Source organism: Alexandromys fortis, unplaced genomic scaffold (genome assembly GCF_014885135.2).
Source record: "Alexandromys fortis isolate MF-2015 unplaced genomic scaffold, M_Fortis_MF-2015_v1.1 scaffold_341, whole genome shotgun sequence".
Taxonomy (NCBI): Eukaryota; Metazoa; Chordata; class Mammalia; order Rodentia; family Cricetidae; genus Alexandromys; species Alexandromys fortis.
The window spans coordinates 271,762-293,941 of NW_026068214.1; the positions used below are offsets into that span (position 1 = coordinate 271,762).

The 22,180-nt window shown below is 47.3% G+C and overlaps 1 protein-coding gene across 1 annotated transcript; it reads right to left on the reverse strand.

Annotated features, from left to right (window-relative positions):
* Window positions 1–3,818: 3,818 nt before the first annotated feature.
* Slc4a9 (solute carrier family 4 member 9) lies at window positions 3,819–20,165 on the reverse strand. The gene is made up of 22 exons (XM_050130371.1): window positions 19,948–20,165; window positions 19,559–19,719; window positions 19,082–19,195; window positions 18,683–18,732; window positions 18,393–18,550; window positions 18,087–18,174; window positions 17,456–17,610; window positions 17,110–17,226; window positions 16,772–16,946; window positions 16,490–16,623; window positions 16,113–16,375; window positions 15,081–15,133; window positions 14,695–14,883; window positions 14,455–14,568; window positions 12,970–13,131; window positions 12,694–12,872; window positions 11,451–11,523; window positions 8,969–9,037; window positions 8,571–8,744; window positions 7,513–7,668; window positions 7,060–7,152; window positions 3,819–4,510 (listed from the first exon to the last, which is right to left on the reverse strand). Exons 1-21 carry the CDS (start codon window positions 20,163–20,165, stop codon window positions 7,099–7,101), a joined length of 2,856 nt encoding a protein of 951 aa, XP_049986328.1. The 3' UTR covers window positions 3,819–4,510; window positions 7,060–7,098.
* Window positions 20,166–22,180: the final 2,015 nt, after the last annotated feature.

The window sequence follows — 22,180 nt, forward strand, 5'->3', positions numbered from 1 at the left end:
AGAGTTCAAGTCCATTCTGGAATACAGATTCTCTATCTGGCGCTCTCTCTCTCTCTCTCTCTCTCTCTCTCTCTCTCTCTCTCTCTCTCTGTGTGTGTGTGTCTGTGTGTCTGTGTGTGTGTGTGTGTCAAAAAAAAAAAAAAAAGGCAAAGGAACCAGGAGTAGTGGTGCACACCTTTAATCCCAGCACTTGGGAGACAGAGGCAGGCGGATCTCTGTGAGGCCAGCCTGGTCTACAAAGAGAGTTCCAGGATAACCAGAGCTGTTACACAGTTACACAGAGAAACCACGTCTAGAAAAACAAAACAAAACAAAAAAAAGGAATAGGAACATTTGTTCAAAGAAGATACATAAATGGCTTAGAATCATTAAAAGAGCTTCATCATCAAGTATCATGGAAATTAAAATGAAAACCACAATAAGATATCATTTAAGCTCACTAGCAATTAACAAGAAAGACAGATAATAGCTAGTCTGTCACTGAGGGAAGTCAGTGCTGTGACTGAGAGTGGGAACCTGGAGGCAAGACCTGAAACAGATCACAGAGGAGTGTTCTGCTTACTGGTTTGCTCCTGGCCTACTCAGCCTGCTTTCTCATACATCACAGGACTGCACAGGGATGGCACCATGCACCGTGACATCAGTCATTAATCAAGACAATACTCTCACACACTTGCCTACAGTCCAATCTTATGGAGGCATTTGCTCAATTAAGATTCCCTCTTGTTGGGGTAGTTGGAGGGAAATGGGGGGATGGGAGGAGGCGGAAATTTTTAATAATAAAAAAAAGATTCCCTCTTCTAACCCTGGTGGTATGGTGGCGCACATCTTTAATCCCAGCACTTGGGAAGCAGAATTAGGTGAACCTCCGAGTTCAAGGCCAGCCTGGCCTATAGAGTCAGTTCCAAGACAGTCAGGGCCACACAAAGAAACCCTGCCTCAAATATATATATTCCCTCTTCCCAGATATGTCTTAAGTTTATATCATATTGACAAAACTTAACCAGCATATACAAGTACACTCTCAGATCCATTTGCAAAGAAAAAGATCTCAAGTATTAAGAAGTATGAGGCACTGGACAAAAGGACAGAAAAACACAAAACTTAGTATTTAAAACCTCTAAGGAAATAAGAACCTTAGAAGAGGCCGGGAATTCACATGGTAACCCTGGATTTTAATGCCCACAAAAGTTTGAGAACGATTTTTCCACAGGTTCAGACTGGAGACAAGAGATCTTAAATGGTTGATATGAAGGGTTTCCCTGGACCTTAGGAGGCCCTAATAACTCTATATACAGCATAGGTCTTTCATCTAAAGATTTCAAACAGTGTTATAGGCATTAATTAATTTTTTGCAGCATACAGGACTAAAAAAATCCATGCTCTTGGCCCTGTTTTATTGACAGAAAATGGTAGCTTATGTCTAAGATCATTTGGCCTGGTTTGAATGGCTAAATATGATGTGGGGAGTGGAGGAAGTCCTAAGTGTGTGAAGTACTAAGTGAATGTGTGTTGTGACATAGACAGCCTCAGACTCAGAGGGAAATGTCAAAGCCTTCTACCTGCCGTCCTGGGGCGAGGCTCAGAGAAATGGCAAAGCCTTCCTAGTGGGTTCACTGTAGCTTTTTCCTCCCAGATATTTTATGGCCTGAAGACTGTTCCCCTGCAGAGATTGCTGCTATGGAGATTAGCTAAACCTTAATCAGCTGTATTCCACGAACGTTAGCCTCCTTATCTTCTTGTTTATCTGTATGTAGTAACCCTGCCTCCACATTCAACTCTGTATAATAAACACACTGAGCTTCTGAGATGCTGCAGTTTCTCCATCAGGAAGCCCAGTCTACACAAACCCATCTTTTCTTGTGTTCTGTGTCTGTGTCTGCCTTTTCTTGATTCCCTAGCTGCCCCTAATCAGACTGGTTTATTCCTAGAGCTATGCAGTATGAAGCCAACACTGACCTCAAATATCTCTTCTAAAAACGTGATGTGTGTACACATGTGTGTACAAACTTAGAACATGCATGTGTAGGTTTTTTGTTTTTGTTTTTTGAGAAAGAGTTTTCACTGGCCTTGAACCAGTCTTCAGAGTCCAGAGCACTCACTGTTACACCACGGAATCTACACTGGTACCAGTCTTCAATTGAGAGTTTGGAACCAATTTAGGCTGTAACAATGTGACCTTGTCTCCCTCCCCTCCCTTGACAGGGTTTCTCTGGGTAATAGTCCTGGCTGTCTTAAAACTTGCTTTGTAGACCAAGCAAGCTGGTCTCAAACTCAGAGGTCCCCTTGCCTCTGCCTCCTCAATGCTAAGATTAAAGACATGTGCCACCACACCCAGCTTATATGTATGTGTGTATGTAATGTACGTATGTATGTATGTATGTATGTATGTATGTATATGATCTGAGGCTATAGCTCCGTGGTAGAGTGTTTGTTTAACATTCAAGTCTCAGTTCTGTAAATCTGCCTATATCCCTGTGATAGTGCCTAGGTTTTTTCACTAAAAACAAAGAAGCAAACAAACACCTTTCAAAGGCTAGCAAGGAGGCTGGAGAAGTGACTCAGCAGTTAAGTTCACATGCTTTCAGAGCTTACAGAGGACCCTGTCTATATCCAGCACCCATGTTGGTGGCTCACAACTGCCTGTAACTTCAGCTCCAAGGATTCTAACACTGTTTTCTGGCCTCTGCAGACACCACACACGTGCCACATCAACATACAAACATAAAGAAAAATTTTTAAAAGATGAAAGGAAAATAATAAATTTACATTTATTTGGTGATAGGTGGGCACATGTGTTCCACAACAGGTATTTAAAAGTCAGAGGACAAATTTGGGGCATTGTTGTTTTCTTTCCACCATAAGGGATCAACTGCTCAGTGGCAAGCACAATTACCTGCTTAGCTTACAGCAGGGGTTTGATTTGGTTTTGGTTTTTAATGTGTATGGGTGCTTTGCCTGCAAGTATGTCTGTGCAGCACTGTGCCTGGTAACCTCCAAGGACAGAAGAAAGTGTCATTCCCTGGATGTGAAAGAGCAATCAATGGGCTGCCCTTTTTTTTTGTCTTGTTACATTTATTTAGTGTGTTTGTGTGTGTGTATGCCACAACATGAATGTGGGTATCAAAGGATTTGATTCTCTCATTTTACCATGTAGGTCCAGTGAATTAAATTTGGGTATGGAAAGCATCTTGCTGGCCATTTTGAGGGCTTTGTTTTTTTTGTTTGTTTGGTTTGGTTTGGTTTTTGTATTGTTTGTTGATTTTTTAATTTATTTATTTTGGGATTTTTTGTTTTTGTTTTGAGACAGGATCTCTCTGTATGGTCATGGCTGTCCTGGAGCTTGCTATGTAAACCACACTGGCCTTGGGCTCACAGAAATCCTCCTGCCTCTGCCTTCCAAGTGCTTGGATCAAAGGCTTATACCACTACACCAGCAAAGATAAACCTCTTTATCACTTGCTAGAGAACAGCATCTGCACCTTTCGGGGAGGCCACACTCATCCCTGTGACAGTTTCCCATATCTTAATTGGAAATTATCTACCCAGCCAACCATCTTTGTTTCCATGAAAGAAAGCTGAGACTCAGGCAAGGCCCTTCATCAAGGACCCGAGAAGTCTATGACATCATCGGGATGAGAACCAGGTCTCTGAACTCCTGGGGAGCCCATTTTGGTCTGCTCCCCTGGCCCTGTCTAGGAGACCAGAGGCTGACCTGGCTTCCTAGACAGCTCCTTCACCAATATTCCAGCTCTAGCACCCAGACTCAGAGGTTGAAATGAGATCTAGAGAGGAGGTTTGGTGGCACCAGCCCTTTGTGAAGGGAGAGCTGTGTTTGAAACAGGGTCTTATACAGCCCAAGCTAGCCTTAAATGTACTATGTAGTTGAACTCAGAATTCTCCTGCCACTGCCTTCTGAGTTCCAGAATTACAGATGTGTACTTATGACCCAGTTTAAAATATCTTATTTTTAACCTAAAGGTGTTTTCGTCATTGCTACTCTCTTTGAAAAGGGCAGGAGTGTCTGGGGATCATATGTTCTCTAAGCAAGAGCTCTACCGTTGGGCTAATCCCCATCTCCTTCATTGTTATTAGTTGCTCTTCTTTGGTTTTGGTATTTTGAGGCAGTCTTGTTATGTAGCCAAGGCTAGCCATGAACTTACCCTATGGCCTAGGCTTACTCCAAACTTGTAATCCTCCCTCTTCAGCATCTCCAGTGCTGGGATTGTAGGCATACATTACCACACCTGACTCATTATTCTTTTTTTTTTAATTATCCACAAAATGTTTTTCAAGATTTACTTTATTTTATGTGTATGAGTATTTTGCCTGTATGTATTTAAGGGCATTTTGTGCATGCCTGGTGCTCAAGAAGGCTAGAAGAGGGCGCTGGATTCCCAGGATCTGGAGTTAGAATGGTTATAAGTTGCCATATGGAAGCTGGTCATAATACTCAGGTCCTCTGGAAGAACTGCAAGAGCCCTTAATTGCTGAGCCATCTCTCCAGTCCCTAAAAAACATATATATTCTTTAAATATTCTTAAGTTTATATACAAATGGTGGCTTTATTATGGTGTATTCATACTCTTAACCATTCTTTAATTCCACTTCTAGATATTTATACTACAGAAGTTCTTGTACTTGCAGAAAATATTTGGTATACTCTTTCTTATTTTTTCAACTTAATAAAATTATTTGTCATATGCAGATATGGTGGTTTGAATGAGAATAGCCCATGGGCTCATCTATTTGAATACTTGGTCCCCAGTTGGTGGAGCTGTTTGGGAAGGATTAGGAGATGTGGCTTTATCGGAGCTAGTGTGTCACTGGAGGTGCCCTTGAGGTTTCAAAACACTGGACCCCTTCTGAATCTCTCTCTCTCTCTCTACCTTGTGCTTGTAAAGAAGATGTGAGCTCTCAGCAACTGTTCCAGTGCCATGCCTGCCTGCAGACATGCTCCCCACTGTGACAGTCAGCAACTTTAACTCTCTGAAACCGGAAGCCCCAAATTAACTTTTTCTTTCCTAAATTGCTCTGGTCATGGTATTTTATCACAGAAATAGAAAAGCAGCTAAGACAATAAGTAATAAAAATAATGATATAGATAAATATATGGAGAAACTACCCAGTGGATATTAAGTAACTAAGTAACAGGTATGTTGTAAAATACCGTAGGATGATTCAATAAACATATAATAAACATATTGTCCATCTGGGCAGTGGTGACACATGCCTTTAATCCCAGCACTCAGGAGGCAGAGGCAGGCAGTTCTCAGTTCCAGGACAACCAAGGCTACACAGAGAAACCCTGTCTTGAAAAATCAAAAACAAAACATTAACATATTAGTCATTAAAATAAATCTTTTTGTTTTGCTGGTCTTCACTTCTGCCTGTGTTTTCAAGACAAGGTTTCTCTGTGTACCAGCTCTGGATACCTAGAATTCACTCTGGCCACCCTGGTCTACAGAGTAGGCTAGCAGGGCCACAACAGAGAAACCCTGTCTCAAAAAAAACAAAAATAAATAAATAAGCAAATAAATAGGACTTGTGTTCAGATGCATTACTGTGTAAAGACTGAGTGACTGGAGCCTGTTTTGGTCCTTCTGGCTTTGTCTGTCTTCCCTAAACAGCAACAAACCAGCGGCTTCTGCTGCTTCCCACCCCAGGCCCCAGCTCCAAAGGTAACCTAGTCTTTGCCTGCTGCCTTTCAATCCTGCGTCACTCTTTCAGATTCCCTGCCAACAACATCTGGCCTTGAAGCCAAAGGCCACCAGTGCTCTGCCTTTCTGAATAAACACCTGTGAACTGGGAGAGACAGTGATCCCAAAGCAGGTGTGCACAGGGACACAGCAGGACAAGGAACAAGGATATGGAAAGCCTGGGAGATGTTGTTCTGACTTAGCCAGTGAATTCTCCTTTTGCTGTTTAACATCTCCTACACACACACCCAAACATGCAGAACCAGACATGGTGGCATACATTTGTAAACTCAACACTCAGGATACAGCAGAAGGGTCACAAGTTAGAAGGCAGCCTACGTTATATAGTAATACCCTCTCAATTAAAAAAGAAAGCAAAAGTCCATTTCAATTGATGGAGGTTCTTGGACAGGTAGAGGTTGGGAGAGGTGTCCTGTCATCCATAAGGAAAGTTCAGCTTCTCAGCTCATGCACATGGCGTGGCTTCTGCATAGGATATTTTCCCTCCATCTTATCCTGACTCACTTCTAGTCATTCTCCAGATTTCAAATTATGGGCTACTTTCGACTAGAAACCTTTTCTTCCTCCTACCCCACCTCTGTGCAAGGGTTCTCTGCTCTCATGGCTTGTGCTTCTTTCCTTATTCAGCACTCCCCCACTAAAAGTTGCCCATGCTGCCGGGCGGTGGTGGCACATGCCTTTAGTCCCAGCACTTGGGAGGCAGAGGCAATGAATGTCTGTGAGTTCAAGGTCAGCCTGGTCCACAGAGTGAGTTCTAGGACAGGCTTCAAAGCTACACAAAGAAACCCTGTGTCGAAAAACAAAACAACAACAACAAAAATTGTCCATGTTTTTGTCTCTCCCACTCCAGTTTAAGCTTCCTGAGATCAGGGGATATGATTGTTTTGTCTATTCTATATTGATATAAATCAGAAGTGCTACATGGGTAAATAAAATGAAAGGCTAGAGAGCAAGGACTAGAGAACCCTCCACTTGTCTGGAGGAAACACGGTTCTTGCCAGCCCTCAGGGAGGAGGCTCCTGGGCAAAGAAAGGCATAGCCTTTATTCTTCCCTCCTCCCTCCCAGTATTCTGTCCCCGGCGGCGTCTCAGTCGTTCCTCCTCTCTGGCATCTGTTTGGAATAAGCTTGAACTCCCTCTACTGGCAAAAATTCAGTACTGCCCCTGGGAATTCTTTCCTCTGGGGAAGTTCCTTCTACTTCCTCCACAATTCCAGAGTTCCCCAGGGACCGGAATATGAGTAGAAAGCAAGGATATCCATCCAGCAAACAGGAGGTTCCAAGGTCTGATCCCACACCTTCCTCCCTCAACACCAGGAGCACTTTGTTCCACACCCTCACCTGTGTCCGTTTCCTGGGGTCTCCACACTCTGACTCCAGCTAATTCACAGAAATGTTGATTTCTGGAGTCTTTGGCTGATACATCAATTCTGACTGTGGGGGAAAATTCAAAGATAGTTTGGGAACAGACAAAAAGAAAAAGAAAAAAGCCTAAATAAGGGGCTCAGGAACTAAATAGGAATTCACATTCAAAACGAAACAAAGACCAGGGTTGAGAAGATAGCTCAGGGAGCTGTATGCCTTTCTCTCTTTACCTCCATGGGCTCATAAACCAGAACTGCCTATGGGGAAGATTTCCCTAAGCCCTTCACTCTGCCTGTATTATTACAGAGACAACAGAACGACTGTGTTGAGGTCTTCAGGCTGAATGAGATGCCAGACTTTAGAGACAGCTCTGACAACAGTCTCTCGACTCCTCCCCGTTCTTTTAGAAGGACTTGGCCTGGAGCTTACATCTTCATTGCCGTCTCTACTGAACAAGTGCTCTGGCTCCAGTCCACTCTCAGGGATGTTCTTCTCCTCCTCTGGCATGAGCTCATCCAGCCAGAGGAGTTCCAGTGGTGAAAAGACCCACTCCAGAGCTTTTCTGACTCCCACGAGGCCCAGTAACTGCAGAAACAGAAACAAGCCCCAGGGCTCTCAGCAACAGCCAGCCACTGGGACTAGCAGTCACGCTTCCTATTATTTCACTGAGTGAGATAATAACACAGTTCTATGAAGTAAACCCTTTTTGTTTGTTTGATATTGTTTTGTTTTTGAGATAAAGTTTTATGTAGCTCAGGCTGGCCTTGAGCTCCTGATCCTCAACCTCTCAAGGGTTCATGTTGAGATCACGAGTGTGCATCACCCACCATCATACTTAGCTTTTTCTTCTCTTTTCTTTTCTTTTTTTTTTTTTGACACATGTTCTCACTATGCAGCTCTGGTAGCTCTGACTGGCTTGGAACTTGCTATGTAGACTAGGCTGGCCTTGAACTTGTGGTGATCCCCCTGTCTCTGCCTCCTGAGAATTACAGGTGTTCACCATACATCCACTTTCATTTTTTTTTTAAGACAGAATCTCACTTTGATCAGCCTCAGCCACCCAAGTACCAGGTTACAAGCAAAAACCTCTATACCCAGTTTGCAGTTTACTCCCACTGTACATAAAAGGCAACTGAAGCCCCAAGAGATAGTGACGCCCCTGAGGTCACACACCTGGTACATGGTAACCAGACTGATCCTATTGTAAGGCCTGTGGCTCTTAACTTCCTCTTCTGTGCCTCACTGAGTAACAAGTGTCAGCATTGCCCTTGCAGGAGCTCAGTTATTTGCGGGGCCGGGGGGTTGTGGACAAGACCAAATTAGTTAGGAAAGTTGGTGAATCAAGAGTTCTAGGACTAGTTAATCTGTAAGTATCCCCCAGCCATTTTCTTGGTCTTAAGATTTCCAACAGAAAGAACCAGGGAAAGTAAGAGGAGTATTTTTTCAGCCACCCTCCAAGCTCAGAGTCTCTCAGAACTCCAGGTTACCATAAGTGGGAAGATAATGGCTGCAGGAGTAGACTTGATAATCCAAAGCAGACCCAGGCAGGCAAGCTGGATGGCCGTGAACAGGTGGACTCTGCTCAGAGGTACATGACGCAAGAGCAGCATGTCTGGCTGATGTTTTGTTGGCATCAACAATAGCTGCACTCTCTTCATGAACTGGGAGAATGAGAGGAAAAGAAGGCAGGATGATGGGGTTAATTTGGAGGGTGCCATTGTTAGCTACAAGCCCTGCAAGGGGAAAGGAAGAAGGCTCCCGTGACCTCTCCATCTGGAGCATGGCAGCAGAATGCCTATGTACAGGAGAAGGAGGATAATGGACATGAGTGAGATTGGCAAGTGTGGGGAGGAGTGAGGTTGCTAGGTGATTGTAATGAGCTCACCTGGATGCTGCTGAGTGCTGCTACCCCCATGTAGAGGAAGATGCCGTAGAGCACAGGCATTGGGATGAACTAGTAGAAGTAGAGAGATAGCAAAGGAGCTTTTACCTTCCTCCAGCCTCCCAGGTGCCCCACCTTAGGCCTTCAGACTGGAGCCTGCCAGGCCTTTCTTTTTCTTTCACATCCCACATACCTGATTCATTGAATCTTTTCATGCCAATCACATGAGGTAGATTGTTATTAGTGTGTGCACTTACTGATGAGAAACTAGAGAGACGAAGTGACTTGCCCATACCTCTCCTCTCCTGCCTCTCCAATCTTTTTATTCCATCCAGTATTGCTGCCCTACGACTCTACATCCTCCTGCCCTGGCCTCCTGAATGCTGGGGTCATACTGTACCACCATATCCAGGTTCCTCTTGTCTTACCATCACACGCCCCCTGCTCTCCATGCTCCCATACACTGTCCACTTTCCATTCATATGCTGCTGTTTGCTCCTTACCCTTTCAAGACCTTTTCCTTTGCTGTTCTTTCCTCCTAAAATGCTACTCATGCCCGGGCATGGTGACACACCTGTGATCCAGCACTTGGGAGGCAGAGGCAGGAAAATGTATAGAAATTCAAAGCCACCTTGGTCTATGTAGCAAGTTCCAGGATAGGCAGGGCTACACAGTGAAACCCTGTCTCAACCAACCAACCAGTCAAACAAATTCTCCTCTCTTGGACTTTACATCCACTCATGCTTCATCTCATTTCACTCTGGAAAGAAAGGTCTTCTCTGACTACTCAACCTGACGTAGGCCTGGAACTGTGTAAAATTTAAAAAGATTTAGTTACTGCTATTACTATATGTGTTCAACAGCTTGCATATGGAGGTCAAAGATGGACTTGTGGGGGTGGGTTTCTCATTCCACCATGGTTTCCAGGGACTGCACTCAGGCCAGTCATCAGATCCTTTTGCCCACTGAACCATCTTGCCAGGCCTGCCCTAGTGCTCTTAATCACCTTACCCACTTTTATTTTTTTCTTCACAGGAGTTATCATCTGAGGTCATCCTATTGCTTTAACTTTTAAAGATCTGTCCTCTATCACCAGACTCCGAGGAGGATGGAGACATATGTCATCGCCCCGGTATACCTCACCTCCAATTCCTGGAGCAGTGGCTGGTATACCATTTATGAGAGTCAACCTACTTAGCAAGTGGTTAATCCAGTCCATCTGGCTTTCCTACTTACTGCAGTACTCTTACCCAGCCTCCATGACCTTGGCCCTGCCTAACCTCCAGCTCTTGTCTTTCTGCCAGTGACTCTTGTCTGACATTTCCACACCCTCCTTGACTACTTTGCTACTTGGTTTGTTTACCTTTTCTTCTATAGCCAGCTAGTTATATTATATAGGGTGTGTGTGTGTGTGTGTGTGTGTGTGTGTGTGTGTGAAGTTTCTGGTAAAGTTTGGTTTCATATTCCTTTTTAGTTCTTCTCCTCCCCTCTCTTAGGCACCAAGTACAGTAGGGTACCCAGCACAAGTTTCATAAGCCTTGAGAAAGAGCAAATGGTTTTTTGCTTTGAAGTTTCTCTGGGATATGAATACACACATAGTCTTAGCTTGTTGGGAGACTGGAACAAGGACAGTTCTAGAACTCTGGGGATGATGGCATCCCCCTGTCCTACTCCACAGAACAGAAACCCTACTGGCCAAGAAATTAGGTACATTTTTTAAATCTTTATTTTTTAGATAAGGTCTCATGTAGACCAAGATGGTCTCAAACCTACTATATAAGTGAGACTAGCCTTAAACTTGAACTCCTGACCCTCTACCACCTAAGTGCCTGGTCTATTTTGGTTTCTTTTGTTGTTATTGCTATTACATTCTCTCTCTCTCTCTCTCTCTCTCTCTCTCTCTCTCTCTCTCTCTCTCTCTCTCTCTCTTTGTGTGTGTGTGTGTGTGTGTGTAAGCATGGAGGACAGAGAAGAACATGTTAGAATCAGTTCTTCCATCTTGTAGACCTAGGCCCAATATCAGATTCAGGCCTTCAGGCTTGTTAGCTAATGCCTTTATTCATTGAGCCATCTCAGACACCCACACACTACCACCTCCACTACCACTTTTTTGTTTCTTTTGAGACAGGGTCTCACACTATTGCCCAAGGTGTTCTACAATTTATTGTATATGCAGACTGGCCTCAAAGTTGAAGCAAGCCTCCTGCCTCAACCTCTTGGCTCTGAGATTACAGGTATAATCCACCATGCTCTAGAAGTCTGGGTTTTTTAATCTGAGAAATTGGTGGGCAGTTACAAGTTACTTTACATCTTTAACCTTCAGGTTTCTCATTTGCAGAGTATGTGTGTCTCTCAGGGCTAGTTAGCATGAAGATTATGGAAACCATGTGGGAAGAAAATGCAGTTCCTAAAACACTGAAGTATTCAAGCAGAGTCAGTTCTGTTGTTATTGCTGCACTGGCCCTGATCCCGGCCAAACATGTACCTTGAGCACAGGTGCCAGGAAGATGGAGATGCCTGTAAGGATGAACACCACCAAACCCGTCAGCCTCTGCTCCCTGTGGGGAGAAGGAAGAAGTGTGCTCCTGGAGGATCCAGGCTAGACCCCTTAACCAGGCCTAGTACAGACCGGGCATCCAGAGAGGAGAGGAGGGAGTCCCTCCATAGGTCACCTGGCAAAGGCCCTGCCCGCTGTCAGAACTGAAAGGAAAGACAAAGCACTCCAGCATGGGGCGCTGGGCCTCTCATCTGTCAGGTTTATTGTTCTGTTTTGTTTGATTTTTTAAAAAATGATCTATTGCATTTTACTTATTTATACTGTGTATGTGCATGCATTACATAAGTAGGTGCCTGTTTGGTGTATATGTGATGGTCAGAGGACAACTCGCAGGACTCAGTTCTTTCTTTTACCACCCAGGTCCCAGGAAGTCATGAGGTGTGACGGGAAGTGCCTTTACCCACCGAACCACCTCAGCAGCCCGTTATGTCTTTTGTTTGTTTGTTTTAGTGGTTCTAGGAATAGAGCTAGGGCCTCATATGTACTAGATGAGCACCACCACTGAATTCCATCCCCAGTTCCATAGGTTTTTTTTTTTTTTATTGTGGTGGGAAATTAGCAGTTTCCACTGCCATAAAGAGTTGCATTTCATAATATACGAAGTCAGTCAATTTTATGCATTTCAGGTAGACTCTGTTTCCAATGGCTACATAATTGTTTTTGTCATGGAGTCTTTTGCAGTGTCCGTGGTACGCTTCTACATTGAGTGAGGACTGTTAGGTGGCACCTCACCCTCCACTTTAGCCCTGACTACCTTCACCCTTACATGTATAATGCTGTTCTTTCTGGGGCTGGGATTGTTGTTTGTTTGTTTGGTTGGTTGGTTGGTTGGTTGGTTGGTTGGTTGATTTGGTTTGGTTTGGTTTGGTTTGGTTTTTCAAGACTGCATTTCTCTGTGTAGCTCTGACTGTCCTGGAAGTCACTCTGTAGACCAGGCTGGCCTCAAACAGAGATCTGCTTGCTTTTGCCTCCCAGGGTTTGGATTAAAGTTGTGTGCCACCACCACCTGTATAAAGCTCTTCTTGAGGCCCCTCACCCATCTCAGAGGCACCAACTTTCCCTGCTACAGTTCTTACAGGGCTTAAACTCAGAACTCAAGCTGCCCAAATAACTCACATATCCCATATGTGCCACACCCCTCTCACTCCAGCCTACTGACTCTATTCTTTACCTGATGCCCAGGAAGTGAGGGGCTTCACCAGGGACACAGGCTCTGCTCTCTCTCCGAAGACTATCCATATGGGCCAGAGAGATGACAGTGGCTGAGACGTACCAGGGCAGCCCAAGTGCTGATGTGAGCAGCATCAGAACAGCTACACAGAAGAGGTCCAGGTGGAAGCCAGCTCCCTTCTGCAGGAAAAGGGGGTTGATTGGAAGCTAGAAGGGCCGTATGTACCTGACTCTGGAGTTTCTTTCTCTTGTCTAGGACCTGACCTGGCAGCCTTACCTGCAGTCTGTATTCTGCACGGTTGAGGATAACGGCTGTGATTTGCTGGTCCATGAAGATAAGGATAGACAGCAGCAGAGCAGGCAAGGCAGCTGCCACACTCAGCCACCAGGGGTTAGCTCCAAAAGGAGACACCAGCCAACCACGCCCAGGGAGTGTAGGCTGAGGGGACATTCCATGGACAGGTTGGAAAATGTCTCCGAGAACACCTCACCTGCACACCTCTACTCCCACCTTGGCACTCTACCTCCTCCTGCTCCCAGAGACCTTAAATTCTAGGTGGGAGCTCGCTCTCTCTCTCTCTCTCTCTCTCTCTCTCTCTCTCTCTCTCTCTCTCACACACACACACACACACACACACACACACACTTCCTTCCATGTATCCCAGCGCCTTAAAAGAGAACAGAAAGAAGGGACTAATCTGAATGGAGCCAAGGGCTCTGGACTTTGGTTCTCTCTGGAAGAAGAGTTGGTAAATATAACCTGCACACACTGCTTTGTTCTTATTCACAGCCTTCCTCCTTAGGTTCACACCCCACCCCCCCCAATCCAGAATGGGACAGCTCAGGTTCAGACCTGCCTTGGTCTGGGGCAGAGGTGGGGCAGGGTTAGGTGTGTCTGCGTCTGCTCTGATTATAAGCGTCTGTAGTGGGGAGGGGGCCCAGGTGTAGTGGGGTTGGGGTTCTGAACCCTAAAACTACCCCCATGAGAACCCCCTTGCTGTCCTGTCCTGGTGGGATCTAGGGGGAAAGGTTTCTATTGTCGAGGCAAAGTTTGGTACAGTACACTATCCTGTCCTACAGAAGGAGCTCCGGCTTTACAGAATCAGAGTTGGCAGTGAGGGGTGTAAAGAAGATCAGGGTGTGTGGAAGTGGGTAGGGCCACGTCCATGGCAGGGAGAAGCTGTAACAGCATTTACTGAGTATGTGATCCGTGCCAAGCACTGTTGTAACTACACTATGATATGTAAATCCAAAACAGCCTATAGGAGAACAGCTATCAATTATCCCATTTTTATAGACTAAAATTCTCAGAGGAGGTATGGTGATGCATGCCTGAAATCACAGCATACAGAGGGTTTAAAAAGGAGGATCAAGAGTTCAAGGCCAGTCTCAGCTGTGTAGGGAATTTGAGGTCAATCTGAACTACAGGGGACTCTGTCTCCAAACAAAGATGCCTAGCGCCAGCTAGGAAGAGGCAGAAATGGAATTCAAACTCAAGCTGACTGCTCAGATCCCATCCTCCAACACCTACCCTATAATAATAGCAACTGTATACGGCATTCTTGATTCCTTATGTGTCTGTTGAAATACCTCATTTTATCACTCAACGACTCTGTGAGACCATTATTTTTACTGTGTCTATCATAAATGAAGGAAACATCTCAGAGGAAGAGAAGTATGGAATTTATGCATCTTATTACTCCAAAGTTGCTGGCCCCACCATCCCCTTCCTTCTCCCTCCTCCTTCTGTCCAAGCTCTCACCTTGAATTCTGTGGGCACCAAGAGCTTTGGTGTGGCTAGGCCCAGAAAAGCATCAAGGCCACAGCCTAGCAGGATGGCCAGGACTGAGGAGAAGTCGCTGAACACCTTGCGCACCTGGCCATACAGTGGACGGTTTACTCTGGGCCTGCCATCCCATTTCTTCTTTAACCTTTCCCATTTGCAGACAGGATCCAGGGCCAGAACCAGACCTTTCCCACAGAAAGGGAAAATGGCACTCACCACAGAGGGGAAGAGGCGGCTATTCTTTACATGCTTGAGGGCCATGGCACAAAGGAAGGACGTAAAGAAGAGGAGAAGGGAGAAGAAGGCAATGTCTGGCACCGTGTGACAGCTGGGACCACGAGGGTAGCCTCCTTGCCGGATGCACTCAGGTGGAGACAGCAAGGATGCATTGACCAGGCCTAGGTGCTGCAGAGAGGAGTGGGGAGGTATTGGACAGTGGGCATCAGAGGAAGGGGAACCCACAGAGACATCAGGAACCCAGGAATGGGCATAGGCAAAATTCAAGTAACCAATGAAGCTTTCTTTCCTCTGTGGGTGGGAAGAGCTGAAGAGCTCTAACTCTTTTTCTTTCTCAGACCTTTCTAGGCGCAGGCGCTCACCACACTTAAGACATCTGTGTCTTTGTGCTTTGTACTTGTCCACTCCGACACATTTCCTGGGAAGCAGAGAATTGTAGTCTAAGCTTCTTTCCTTGAGAAGCTTTTCTCCACAGGATTCTAATTTGTTCTTCCACCTGAACTAGAAAGTTCTTGATTCTGACCATTCTGCTGGTTCTGTTGCGCTTAAGAGTGTTCTCAAACTGCTACTCCGTACACTCTCACCCCCGGATTCCCTACCATCTGTGCCTCTGGTGCTGAGCACAAAACTGAGCCACAACACTTGCTCCTCAAACATTGACCAAATGCATGAGCTCCCAGATCTGTGTGTACCAGAGCGAGAAGTGGTCTCATTCAGGACGAGTAGAACCAGATACAGATTAGAAAAGATACATTTTTAGCTAGATAGCTGATGCCTCATGCTTATACTCTCAGCAGTTGAAGATGGGGAGGCAGGAGGATTGGGGTTCAAGGTCATCATTGCTTACATAGTCAGTTGGAGACTATACTGGGCTACATGAGACCTTGTCTCACCCTGGAGACCTTCCCCACAAGGGACATCTTCCCCCCATTCCTGATGCTACCTTCCATTTGGAGGGATCTATGCAAGTGTGACCTCCCCCCCAAACCTTCCCCCTAGTTATCTGCTTTCACTCAGAAGGTGATTTATTTGACTGGTGACTTTAGGAAGTGAGACGGGCATGCCTGGTCCCGCCCTTTCCTCTCTTCTCTGGCTGGTGTATTTAGCTCTGCTCCTCTGGTGGAACCAGTCCCCATCCAGTGCTGCCATTCTTGGATGGGTATGTCTGATTTTGACTTCCCTCTTAGGAAGCCCGATAGCCCATGTCTAGAAGCCATACTCTTCTGTCAGGGCTGTCAGAAATAAAGACAGTCCTGGGATTTCCGTAGAATTATTTTGTAACTGATCCTGAACCAGAAAGGAAACTTATGGCTATTGGATAAGTACTCAGCATTTTCCTGAACTTAGTCCATTTCCCACCTCTTTCCTCACCTGGCCAAGGTACCAATTTCCCTCACCTCCTGGGCCTGGGAATTGACAGAAGCAACCCTGGGCAGGAGATCCTGGCCTTTGGATTGGATAGGCACGGATCAAGTTCAGCATTTTCCCCACGGCATCATAAATGAAGATGAGGCTTATGAGAGCACAGAATCCTTCCTCTGTGAATCGGGTGAAGTAGCGCACCAGCAAGCTGGCCTCTGTAGCCACCAGCACCAGGCAAAACGTGGCCACCCAGATGCCCACCCATAGGCGGAAGGGCAGGTAGTCCAGGCTGTGATCTCTGTGGGAGTGAGGACAGTCAGGGATGACTGTTCCCCACTTAACCCAGGGCAGAGAAAGCCCTCACCCTCTCTTCACCCACCAACGGGCTAGAAAGGTGAGAGAGGTCTCCTACCTGCTAAAAGAAAAGAGCAGGCGCTCAAACACCAGCACTGGCCCCGTGCTGCTAAGGATGGTGAGGGGCTGCCCTGCCATCAGGCAGAAGGCAGCTCCAGCCACCGCTGTGCCCAGGAAACTCTCCAGCACTCCCTGGAAGTGGACATAGCTCTTCATAGGACTCTGGCATCCCAACACAGGAGCCCAAGGTCCTGTGGAGTCCCAGCCCCACTCAGTACCAAGAGGTCAGACAGGTGGGACACCGGAGTTTATGCCAAACCCATCATACAAACCCACGCACCTGGGCACCTTCAGTGGCATCTCCCAGCAGACCCCCAAAAGTGATGGCGTTTGTTACTGTGGCCAGGTAAATGTAGAGCACAGCTGAGAAACACTGGGGGTGTAGGGCGTCCAAGAAATCGCTGGGGTACCAGCATGCCTTCCGGCGCACGTCCTGGACAAGACCCCCAAACAGCCTCCCACCCGTGGGTCGTCAGTGATCCAGATTTCCACACCCCGCACCTGCATCCTGCTTTTCTCTGTATCCAGGAGAGCCCCTCCCACATTGCCTGCACATTTCGATGCCCCTGTTACTCTTCCGTAGGATCCCACCCCTTGTTCCCACACAGCTCCCCTCACCTGCCCGTCCTTTGTAACTCCGGGCTGGGTGCATGCTGGCCATGGTGGTGCCTGTCCCCTGCCTGGGCTGCACTCCCACGGGAGAGGCCGGTGACTTCCTGCAGTTCTGAGCGGAGTCTGGGCAGAAAGAGAACCCCAGCTGCTCTGACATCTCCCGCCAACGTGAGATTTGACTTCAGAGTACGTGACGCCCCGCCCCCTTGAGGCTACTAAGGGCGCCCTCAGATTGTCCGGGAGAAGATAGATGCAGGTCACAGTCTCACTGTCTGAAATCCAAACTTAGCTGGGGAGCGCGGTAGACCCATAGCCAAGGTAAAGATCTGTGTGGAATTAGGACCCCAGGTACCTTTTGTGCTGAGAGGGTAGGCATTTGGGCGGGGGAATCCGGGCTGTCCGGTCCCACCGACCTGGGGGTAGAGTTGTCACCTCCTGTAGAAAGGCATCCAGGGCTGCCAGAAGGTCATGAAGACTGTTTGCCCGACGAACTGACCACTGGAATTGCTGCATTTAAGGTCACAGGGTGGACAGTAAATGCATTATTTGGCCTCTTACATGTGTTTGCACTTGTATTTTCTCAAAACCACACTCACACAAGTTACAGGCAGAGAAATTAATAATTCACCCACAAGTGCATACATTTGTTCATTCATTCATTCTGTGCCTATTGTAATGCGGCTACATTGGTAGCTATGGAAAGGTCAGCCCCCATGTTAAAAAAACACAAAACCACACTCTGCCTCACTGGTATTTCTTTTGTTTTTGTTTTGTTTTTTTGGAGACAGGGTTTCTCTGTAGCTTTGGAGCCTGTCTAACTCTGTAGACCAGGCTGGCCTCAAACTCACAGAGATCCGCCTGCCTCTGCCTCCTGAGTGCTGGGATTCTACCACCGCCCGGTCTCACTGTCATTTCTGATCAGAGTCTATACATATGCTCCACACGCACAGATACACACACAGAGGAACACCTGCTCCACTCACCGGGTCACTGAGGAGGACAGCTGCTGCCCGACCCATCTCATGATAGCTCCTTCCCAGGGTAGGAGGACCCAAAAGGAGGCAGAAAAACCTGAAGAAGGAAAGGGGCCTCCAAGCTGCTTTCTCATGGGGCAGCACTGCCTAAGAACAGCCTCTGACACTTAGCTCTGACTTCCCTACCTGCTCTAGTGGACACCAGCCCTGCAGAATGACCCCTGGGTAGCATTTCCTAGACACTCTTGGGGAGCTGGATCCAAAGACCCCCACCCTCATTCTGTGCCCAAGAGCCCTGAGTCTCAGTCACCTCACCTGCTAGGCAGGATCACCTCTGTAAGAGGTTCCAGCACCACTGGAGTCCGCAGTCTCACGAAGGCCCCTAGTGGCTGAGCCAGGAAGCCCAGCTCTCCTGCCAGCACTGCCGCTGCCTCTGCTCCTGGAGGCAGCTTCTGTTTCAAGGGGTTCTGGAGCTGGACGGCAGAGTGTGAGAGATCATTTAGGGAGGGAAATGCTGGCAGAAACTCAACTAAGGAGCCCGGTGGAGCGTGGATCTCTTAATTCCTGATCTCCCTCCCAGCCTTGCCCAAGGAAGGGCCACAAACCTTCATGGGTGTGTCCTCATCAAAAGAAGCATTTCTGAAAGCATTGGGCCCTGCAAAGCAGGAATGCATGGTGGTTAGGAGCACAAGCCTTAGGGGCAGGCCTACTCGGGGATACCTGTAATACAAGCCTCCCTGGTAACTGTCATCAGAAGATAGTGCATTCAAAGCTCCCAGCACAGTAGCCGCCACGGATACCCCTTTGGAGAGCCCCGACTGGTATGGCCTCGGTACTCCTACTCTTCCGCCTTCACCATTACCTGGTTTCCTTTTGCCCATGAATCTTGTTGGCCTCAGGAATGAGCCAAGCTGAGGCCACTCCTGGCTCAAGAAACATAGATGATACCTGGGCTCCTCCTATCCCAGAGTCTTGATCTTAGGCCCAAAGAGGCATCCTCTCACCTCTGCAGGGCCTGATGCCTGCGGTCTGAATGTGATGCTGGGGTCTCTGCAGCAGCAAGGCTTGGAGCTGTCCTCTCAGTTCCGGGCTCAGTGACTCCCCACTGATCACCTGCTCTGCAGAAACAGGCGTGAAGTTCAAACCCCCCACCCGAGAGCTCTCTATCCCACCCCTGGTTCCCTTCTCTGCTTCTCATTCCTTGAGTCTTTCCTTCTAGAGTCTCAGGAAATGCAAGGGCTGCTGAACCACCCCCTCCCACATTGTCTTGAGACAAAGTTTCACTACATAAACTGGGCTGCCCAATTCTCAGTGGTCCTCCTGTCTTCTGCCTGCCAAGTGCCGAGACCTCCCCTGCTTTTCCATCACTATCTCTGTGATAGAAACAGCAGTCCCTAGGGTAGGATGGGGCGGGATAGGCTCTGGAAGATTCTAAGATCTGGGGGGAAATTCCCAGGGAATGGAATGTCTCCCAAGCTTACCCACAAGCTCCAGGAGGCTCTGAGCTTGGCAGTCCAGCAGTACAATACCCTCAGCCAAGAGACTTCGAAGGTTCTGGAGGCTGGGTAGTGCCAGGGTGGGCACATGGGGGGCACTCCACCGGCCCGCATCTACTTCTAGCTTTTCTTCAAACAGCATCCACCTGTGATAAAGGGATAGCCAGTGTTGCTGGTAGACTCCCTCCCATGTCTAGGACACAGGTGGGGCAGTGTGGCTGCCTTTGACCCAGTTGTGCAGACGGTCTCTCTCCCTGAGCAGTCAGTCACCCTCTCAGAACCATATTGTAGAGGAATCTCGTGGAAAGAATACGAGGAGAACATCCTACTTTGCGGTGGGAAGGATGCTGTAGAACTAGCCAGGTTCCACTCACCTGCCTGTCTCCCTCCACTCCAGCGCCTGGGGCCAGCCCAACAGCTCGTTTAGTTGAATGAAGAGCAGAGGATCCTCGGATACCCCCGATTCCCCATTGTCAGTGTCTGAGGGACCACCAAGGCTGGGACCAGGGCCAAGGCCACTGTCCAGTTCCTCAGCAAGAACATTTTCATGAGCACTGGAATGTTCAAATTCCTCTTGCCCTGGCAGCTTCATCTTGAGGAGGCTTGCACAAAACCTTGGACGCTGTGCTGTGCTGGGGCCCTCTGGCTGGCCGCATTTATACTGCACCCCTTACCACAGCACAGCACAAGCAAAGCCAATCCTGTTGGCTCCAGAAAATACCAGCCATCTCCTCCTCTGCTTGTTTTCTGACCCCTGCTGGCCTAAGTGTTTGTAAGACTGACCTAGCCATCCCCAGGCCTTTCAGAAACGCCCCACCTGTGTGTGTACATCAGGTCTGACCTCACTGTATTTTTTATAAATAAATAGGAGTAACTGATCCCCAGCCCAGGTTCTGCTGCCCCTGGCCATCCTGTATCAAATATTGACACTACAAATCCAGGACTGTTTAGATGTCAACAATATAGCGCAGGGGCCACAGACACACATTTGGCCAAAGAAGGAACTAATGAATAACTAGGTTTGTGGAATCTCGACAAGGCAAGTCAGACAGAAGATAGAGGGCTCTTAAGTGGGCTGACTTTGGAAAGTGGAGACAGGTCATGGAGAACACAATGCCTGTGTCTTAAATTCTTTTATCCAATGTCTGGAAACCCAATTTAGATATGTGCCCCTTTAACTCAGACCCTCGCTGAAGGAGGTAGAGGGGTGTGTGTGTGTGTGTGTGTGTATGAGTTTCTGGAACCAAAGTTACAAAAAACAATGTGGTCCTTAATCAAATTCTATTGATTCTACCTTCCAAATGTACCCAGAGTCCAACCACATTCCCCAGCTCCAGCACTGCCGCTATGATCCAAGCCACTACCATCTCACACCTGAATTATTTCGGTAGCCCACTAGCCTTTTGCAATAATCTCTTTGGCTTTGGCTCTTTCTCACTTCCCAAGGTCCATCTTCCGCTCAGCAGGATTTTCTTTCTTTCTTTGTTTGAGACAGAGTCTCACTGTTTATCCCTGGCTGGCCTGGAATTTGTTACAGAGACTGAGTTGGTCTTCTTGGACTCTCAGAGATCTGTCTGCCTCTGCCCCCTAACTGCTGGCCTTAAAGGCATGTGTCACCACCCCAAGCTAAGGATTCTTTTAAAAATAAGTTTAGGGCTAGAGAGATGACTCATTGGTTAAGAACATTTGCTGCTCTTCCAGAGGACCCAGGTTTGATTCCCAACACCCACAGGACAGCTCAGTAACTCCAGCTCCATGGAATATGACACACTCTCTTCTGGTCTTCTCAGGTAAAAGGCACACATGATAAACAGAAATATATGCAGGCAGAATACCCCCAACCCAAGACCCCACACTGCCCCTCCAGTCTTTCTAACCTGGACCTCGTGGCACAGGCCTGTAATCCCAGTTGCTTGGGAGGCTGGAGCACTACACAAGGACAAACACACACACACACACACACACACACACACACACACACATTAATGAGTTCAAGCTCATTAATCAACCCCTTCCGATTTACATATAAGTAAGGGCACTCCTTTCTCCAGCTGCAGGCCTACATAATGTACCTTTTTTAAAATTTTGGTTTTGGTTGTTTATGCAAGGTTTCTCTGCGTAACCCTGGTTGTTCTGGAACTCTCTCTGTAGACCAGGCTGGCCTCAAACTTACAGAAATCCGCCTGCCTCTGCCTCCTGAGTGCTGGAATTAAAGGCGTGCGCCACCACTGCTGGCTACATAATGTATCTTTAAAAAGGTCTTCTCCTCTAAGATGAAGTTCTGTGAATAAGAAAAAGGAAGAGATCAGCACACACTCTCCCTGAAGTCCTGAGTGCCTGAGGGGAAGGCTTCAGGCTGCCTAGGCGGCAGTATTAAGTTGCATCTCTTGCTGCTGCTGCTGGCAGCACCAACCCACCCTCCTGAACACATCTCCATCCCTCTTTTGACGCCTTCTTTCTACCCTCCTCCCCTCCAGCCTCCAGCCCCTTTTCTGGGTAATGAAAAGTCTGGTTCTGCCCAAGAGACTTTGCTGATCTTTACAAGGAATGTTTTGTCCCTGGGTCTTCACATGCCTGGATCCTTGCACGTAGGTCTCATCTCAAATA